Source organism: Octopus sinensis, unplaced genomic scaffold (genome assembly GCF_006345805.1).
Source record: "Octopus sinensis unplaced genomic scaffold, ASM634580v1 Contig13849, whole genome shotgun sequence".
NCBI lineage: Eukaryota > Metazoa > Mollusca > Cephalopoda > Octopoda > Octopodidae > Octopus > Octopus sinensis.
This window is the reverse complement of record NW_021833048.1, coordinates 14289-22500: the sequence shown is the minus strand read 5'-3', so window position 1 is coordinate 22500 and position 8212 is coordinate 14289. Positions and strand designations below refer to the sequence as shown.

The window sequence follows — 8212 nt, the reverse complement described above, 5'->3', positions numbered from 1 at the left end:
AATAAGTACTAGGCTTACAAAGAATAAGTCTCGGGGTCGATTTGCTCGACTAAAGGTCGTGCTCCAGCATGGTCGCAAATGACTTAAACAAGTAAAAGAGAGATGTGTAGAATGATCCGGTGGTGATGCTGGGCTTTGTATTTTTTTTTATAGTTCCCATGGTTACCGAGATAATCTACTATAATAATACTCTTGTGTTTATGAATGAGAAAGGAAGGGGTGATGTCATACTTGGGAGTGGGAAAATTGTACACTGAAAAATAAATCAAATAGCGTTTCAACTCTAACTGAATATATGTGTGTGTATGTAAAGGGGTGTGTATATGTATATATATATATATATATATATGTATTTTTATACATATATATATATATATATATATATATATATATATGTATAAAAATACAAACTGGGACAAGAACGCAAAACATTTAGGAGACGATACAAAAAACACGGAAGGGACATTCGAAGCCTTCAATCTTCAGTCAAGAACCGGATCATCCTCGCAATTTTGACTGATTAATCTTGAGATTACTTCAATCTGGCCAGCCCCAAAGGAAAAATCTAAGCTAAATGCATTAGATTCCCTGGAAGAAAGCTTCGAATGTATACAAAACAGAGATGGAAAAAAGGACGATGTTACACGAATATGAATACAAAAATAATACGTAGAAACAATAAAAATAATACGTAAAAACAATAACAGGATGTCACGAACATTCGAAGCCTTTTATCCTCAGTCAAGAACCGGATCATCCTCGCAATTTCGGCTGATTAATCTTGAGGTTGCTCCAAATATCTTAATGTTTGTTTGTTATGTTCAGTTTTAATAAAAAACAATTTCCCATTAATCTGATGGATTGCTCTACACTTTTGTAGAATACAAATTTATTATTCTTAAACAAGAATATTATTAAGAGTTAGGGTGGCACGTACAAAAGCACCATTCGAGCGTGGTCAATGGCAGTACCGCCTGAGTGGCCCTCATGCCGGTGGCATGTAAAAGGCACCCACTACACTCTCAGAGTGGTTGGCGTTAGGAAGGGCATCCAGCTGTAGAAACACTGCCAGATCAGATTGGGGCCTGGTGCAGCCTTCTGGCTTACTAGACCCCAGTCAAACTGTCCAACCCATGCCAGCATGGAAAACGGACGTTAAACGATGATGATGATGATGATGATGAAGCCATCATCAGACTTTGTGTGTGTATATGTATGTGAATCTGTGTATGCGTATAACTATATATACATATATACACACACACACACACATGCTTATATTGATCTATATGTTCTTGTTTAGCACCAGGTCAGCTCTGGCTGAATAGACTTAGGTTGAAAGGTGGTTCCAGCTGTGACTATCACATCTTTTCTGTATTAGAAACTACATTATTTTCGTGTGTTCTCCTTTGTTTCTTTTCTGACTGCAGGAAACGATTTGAGAGAGGTTTGGCTACCATTTCTAGCAGGCCAATTAACAACATAGAGGTTCCCTCATTGGTTCACCCTAATATCTATCTGTCTATCTATCTATCTATCTGTCTGTCTGTCTATCTGTCTTTATGTCTATCTATCTATCATCTGTCTGTCTGTCTGTCTGTCTGTCTGTCTGTCTGTCTGTCTGTCTGTCTGTCTGTCTGTCTATCTATCTATCTATCTATCTGTCTGTCTGTCTGTCTATCTGTCTGTCTATCTATCTATCTATCTATCTACCTACCTACCTAACTATCTATCTGTCTATCTACCTATCTATCGATCTATCTATCTATCTATCTATCTATCTATCTATATCTATCTATCTACCTATGTGTCTGTCTGTCTGTCTATCTACCTACCTACCTGCCTGTCTGTCTGTCTGTCTTATTTATTTACTACCCACAAGGGGCCAAACAAGGACAGACAAACGGATTAAGTCGATTACATCGACCCCAGTGCGTAACTGGTACTTATTTAATCGACCCCGAAAGGATGAAAGGGAAAGTCGACCTCTGCAGAATTTGAACTCAGAACGTAGCGGCAGACAAAGTACCTATTTCTTTATTACCCACAAGGGGCTAAACACAGAGGGGACAAACAAGGACAGACATAGGTATTAAGTCGATTACATCGACCCCAGTGCGTAACTGGTACTTAATTTATCGACCCCGAAAGGATGAAAGGCAAAGTCGACCTCGGCGGAATTTGAACTCACAACGTAACGCAGACAAAGTACCGCTAAGCATTTCGCCCAGCGTGCTAACGTTTCTGGCAGCTTGCCACCTTCTGTCTGTCCGTCCGTCCGTCGTCTGTCCATCCATCCTTCTATCTATCACTTCCCCCCCTCCTCTCTCTCTCTCTCAGGTGCTAAATGGTGATGATGTTGATGACGATGATGATGATGTGTATTTGTTAAATACTCACAGAGATACTTTTTACTTTGAAGGAAATCTCCGTGCATCGTGTAATTCTCCACGGAAATCTTAATTGGCATCTGGGTGGTGACGACGGAACCAAAATATGCTGAAATTTCACTCGGCCCCTGACTTCTGTGGAAAAAAAACAAAAATAGGGAGATCGTATTACCTGTTTGTCGTAAGAAAGAGCATTCAGTCACAGGAACTGTGCCAATGATTCAGACAATGGGGTTAGGGGGTGGGTGTGGTTCTCTGGATGGCCAGCTCCTGTCAGAGAAGCCACCCCATGCCAGCATGGAAAGCGGACATTCGTTGATGATGATAGTGACGATGATGATGGTGATGGTGATCATGATAATGGTGGTAGTGGTTGTGGTGGTATTGATAATGATGATGACAATGGTTGTGGTGGTGGTGGTGGTGATGATGGTGATGATGATGGCAGTGATGGTGGTGGTGTTGGTGGTGGTGGTGGTGGTGATGATAGTAGTGATAACGGTGATGATGATGATGGTGGTGATGGTGGTGATAATGATAATGAAGAAGGAGAAGGAGGAGGAGGAGGAGAAGGAGGTGGAGGATAAGAAGAAGAGGAAGAAGGGGGAGAAGAAGAAGAACAAGAACAACAACAAGACGAAGGAGGAGGAGGAGAAGAAGAAGGGGAAGAAGAAGAACAACAAGAAGATGAAGGAGGAGGAGGAGGAGGAGAAGAAAAACAACAATAACAACAACAACAATGCAGAAAATTGAGGGAGACAGAGAGAGAGAGAGGGGGATGTGGGGGGGACTAAGGTTGTAAAAGTCTTTATTATTATTATTTGACTAAAGAGTAATGACTTACAGGCAGTGAGCTGCCGTGATGACATGTCTGCTGTCAATCAAGCTCCCTGCGCACTGGAGGATCTCTCGACCATGGAAGCGAAGAAGCACAATATGCGGGAACTGGCATTCCTTTGCAGGGCTACTCTCCAGTTTGTGGTGGTGGTCAGCAAAAACTGCAACAACACAAATAAACGGGTTTATTAAAGGTAAAAGTTTACCTTTCTTGAGTTGTGCTGGCTCATGAGGATCCTGTTTCCTGGTTTCCCCCATGGCGTAAGATGAAAATTCCATTCCCCACCTGGATGGGATGCTAGTCCATTGCAGGGTAACTCATTTTCACCACAATACTTTAATATTTCATCATCATCGTCTTCGTCATCATCATCATCGTTGTCATCATCATCGTCGTCATCATCATTATCATCATCATCATTATCATCATCGTCGTCGTTGTCATCATCATCATCATCGTCGTCAACATCATCATCATCATCATCGTTGTCATCATCATCATCATCGTCGTCAACATCATTATCATCATCATCGTCATCATCAACATCCGCTTTCCATGCTGGCATAGAATGGACGGTTTGACTGAAGACTGGCCACCAGATGGCTGCACCAGGCTCCAAACTTGATCTGCAGAGTTTCTACAACCGGATGCCCTTCCTAATGCCAACCACTCCAAGAATGCAGTGGGTGTTTTTTTTTACATGTCACCAGCACGGGAGCCACTCAGGTGGCACTGGCACAGGTGGCACTGGCACAGGTGGCACTGGCACCTCTTCTGCTATAGCCCTGAACCAACCAAAGCCTTGTGAGTTGATGTAGTAGGTGGAAACTGAAAGAAGCCCATCGTATACATATACATGTATACAGGTGGCCCCAAAAGTAGGTTTACAGTTATTCAACTCTCTCTTTTCCATTCATATATCAACAGTTTAGATCTTAAATATAAAAACAAGAATATGAAACCATTATTCTTTGCTAATTTAATTAATTTTGTCAAGACAGAAATGTAAATGTAATAAAATGTCTTAAAATAAATTTCAAACGCCTATGTGATAACTCTAAACCTATGTTTGGGTCACCCTGTACATACATACACACACACACACACACACACACACACACCACACATATATATATATATATATGTGGAGGCGCAATGGCCAAGTGGTTAGGGCTGCGGACTCGCGGTTGTAGGATCGCGGTTTCGATTCCCAGACCGGGCGTTGTGAGTGTTTATTGAACAAAAACACCTAAAGCTCCATGAGGCTCCGGCAGGGGGTGGTGGCGATCCCTGCTGTACTCTTTCGCCACAACTTTCACTCTTTCTTCTGTTGGCCTGCTCGCTTAGCCAGCGGGGTGGCGTCATTTGAAGGCTAAAACAATGCGAAGGCATTGTGACCAGCGATGTGTAGTAACATCTGATGGTCTGGTCGGTCACATGATCATGTAACATATATATAATATATATATATATATATATATATATGTATATATATATGTATATGTATATATGTGTATGTGTGTCTGTTTGTTCCCTCATCTCCACTTGACAACCAGTGTTAGTGTGTTTATGTCCCCATAACTTAACAGTTTGGTAAAAGAGACCAATAGAATAAGTTCTAGGCTTAAAATATGTCCTGGGGCTGATTTGTTCGGCAAAGACCCTTCAAGGCAGTGCTCTAGCATGGCCACAAGTGAAACAAGTGAAAGAATAAATATATATATTTCTTTATTACCCACAAGGGGCTAAACATAGACGGGACAAACAAGGACAGACAAAGGGATTAAGTCGATTACATCGACCCCAGTGCGTAATTGGTACTTATTTAATCAACCCCGAAAGGATGAAAGGCAAAGTCGACCTCGGCAGAATTTGAACTCAGACGAAATACCACTAGGCATTTCGCCCGGCGTGCTAACGTTTCTGCCAGCTTGCTGCCTTTGTGGGCAAGTGTCTTTTACTATAGCTTTGGGCTGACCAAAGCCTTGTGAGTGGATTTGGTAGACAGAAACTGAAAGAAGCCCGTCATATGTTTGTGTGTGTGTATTTGTGTGTCTGTGTTTGACCCCTTACCATCACTTGACAACCGATGTTGGTGTGTTTACATCCCCGTGATTTAGCGGTTCGGCAAAAGAGGACTGATAGAATAAGTATTAGGTTTACAAAGAACAAGTCCCGTAAAAGAATAAATGAATATGACGGACTCTCCCGTCAAAGACGATGTACAAGCGTTCAGTCTGCACCGATTGACCTACACAAATGATTGATTTATAACAATCAAATGTTCTCGCTGTGCACTAACTCACCCCTTCCATCAAATCGATGTTACCTGAACAGGTATGAATGGTGTACCATGTGTCAGATGTCAAAGTGATTGCCGAGCGATGCGAGGTGACACGTTTTGCTCAAGAACACAACACGCAGGAGTGGCTGTGTGGTAAGTAGCTTGCTAACCAACCACATGGTTCCGGGTTCAGTCCCACTGCGTGGCATCTTGGGCAAGTGTCTTTTGCTATAGCCCCGGGCCGACCAATGCCTTGTGAGTGGATTTGGTAGACGGAAACTGAAAGAAGCCTGTCGTGTGTTTGTCCCCGTTACTTAGCGGTTCGGCAAAAGAGACCGATAGAATAAGTACTGGGCATACAAAGAATAAGTCCTGGGGTCGATTTGCTCGACTAAAGGCGGTGCTTCAGCATGGCCACAGTCAAATGACTGAAACAAGTAAAAGAGTAAAAAGAGAGAGCCCCCGGTCTGGGAATTGAAACCACAATCTAGTGATCGCGAGTGCCACACCCTAACCACTGGGTCATGCGTCCTTATGCATGGCCAAGTGGATATTTATATACATAGAAGTTGGACAAATGGAGATTAATAAAATAAAAATGTTAAACAGAAATGTGTCCTAGGAACAATAACGCTGACTCGAACCCTTGTACAGGGTGCCCCAGGAGGGACCGGATTCCAATGGCTGAAAGCAGGAAAAGGGTCAGAGACAGACAGACAGACAGGCAAACAGACAGGTAACAGACAGGCAGACAGACAGGCAAACAGACAGACAGGCAAACAGGCAGACAGACAGACAGGCAAACAGACAGACAGACTGGCAAACAGACAGACAGACAGGCAAATAGACAATCAGACAGACAGACAGGCAAACAGACAGACAGACAGACAGGCAAATAGACAAACAGACAGACAAACAGACAGACAGGCAAACAGACAGACAGACAGACAGGCAGGCAGGCAAAGAGACAGACAGACAGGCAAACAGACAGACAGACAGACAGGCAAACAGACAGACAGACAGGCAAACAGACAGACAGACAGGAAAACAGACAGACAGACAGGCAAACAGACAGGAAGACAGACAGACAGGCAAACAGGCAAACAGACAGCCAGACTGACAAAGTTTTGGTCATTTTGGATGTACTTACCATCGTCGTTGCGCTGTGTCGTGGGTTGTGCGTGAACGAGGACACACTGAAGGGCGAGACAAGCAACCACCAGGTATAGCTTCAGGGCCCGCCTTTGAGAAGTTGGTGCGGAAGACAGGGGTCCCGTCTGATGGTCCGCGTCGTCCGGTTGTCTGCGGCCACCGTTAAGGGTCACCATTTGAGGTAGATTTATAAAGGGGAAGAATGGAGAGATTATAGAGTGACCGACGTGTTTGAGTGAGTGTTGTGTGCGAGAGAGGGAGAGTGAGAACGGGGGGGGAGGGGGAGGGAGAGCGAGGTTGGGAGAGCGAGGGAGAGGGAGAGAGAGAGAGCGAGGGAGGGAGGGAGGAGAGAGAGAGAATGAGGACAAAGCAAGGCGGAGGAGAGAGAGAGAGAGAGGAGAGAGAGGAGAAAGAAATAAGTGAGAGGCAAAGGAGAGAGAGATGGGTGCAAGAGAAGTAGGGAGAGAAGATGAAAGACAGACACAGAGTGAAGAGAGAGGGAGAGAGAAAGAAGACAAAGGGAGAGGGAGTGAAAGAGAGGGAGCAAAATAAGAGGGGGGAGAGAGGAGAGTAAGTAAAGAAATCGTAGAGAGTAAGAGGTGGGTGAGAGAGAAGCAGGGGCAGGTGAAAGACGTGGGTGTATCTGTGTGTATGTATGTGCGTGTGTGTGTGTATATGTGTGTATATGTGTGTATATAATATATATATGTATGAGTGCATATGTTTGTGTGTATATGTATGTGTATATGTGTGCGTGTATATGTGTGTGAATATGTGTGTATATATGTGAGTGTCTATGTATGTGTGTGTATGTGCATGTGTGTGTATGTGTGCCTGTATGTGTGTATATATGTGTGTGTGTATGTGTGCATGTGTTTGTGTGTACATGTGTGTGTATATGTGTGTGTGTGTATATGTGTGTGTGTATATATATGTGTGTGTGTACATGTGTGTGTGTGCAAGTGTGTGTGTGTGAGTGTGTGTGTATACAAAGAGAGAGAGAGAGAGAGAGAGAGAAAGGTGTTCGCGTTACACCTTCATAATATCAACAACAAAGATAAAAGGAAAAGGCTATCAACACCACCACAACAACAACAACAACCACAACCCACCACCACCACCACCACCACCACCACCACTACCACCACCTCCACAACCACCACCACTAGCACCACAACAACAACAAATATATATATGTATATATATATGTATATATATATATATATATACATATACATATACATATATATATATATATATATACATATATATGTATGTATATATATATATATATGTATGTCTATATATATATACATACATATGTATATATATATGTATATGTATATATATATATATATGTATATATATACATACATACATATACATATATATGTATGTATGTATGTATGAATGAAGCCGACCATTCCATGAGAAGGTGACACAAAGACACCATCAGACTGACACAAGGTGTTTGGCAGGATGGGGGGGGGAAGGTGAATGGCTTTTTGTGTCTTTGACTACAGTTGGTCAGTTTCACATGCAGATAAT

General features: G+C 42.7%; 1 protein-coding gene across 1 annotated transcript in view; it reads right to left on the bottom strand.

The window, feature by feature from the left end:
- The window catches only part of LOC115229909 (trypsin alpha-3), a 16938-nt gene extending 9999 nt beyond the window's left edge, over nt 1-6939 (bottom strand). The window contains exons 1-3 of the mRNA XM_029800170.2: nt 6663-6939; nt 3235-3388; nt 2401-2525 (exon numbers count right to left, since the gene is read on the bottom strand). Coding sequence (XP_029656030.1) covers nt 2401-2525; nt 3235-3388; nt 6663-6840 — 457 coding nt within the window. The 5' untranslated portion in view covers nt 6841-6939. The remainder of the gene's footprint in view (nt 1-2400; nt 2526-3234; nt 3389-6662) is intronic.
- Nucleotides 6940-8212: the final 1273 nt, after the last annotated feature.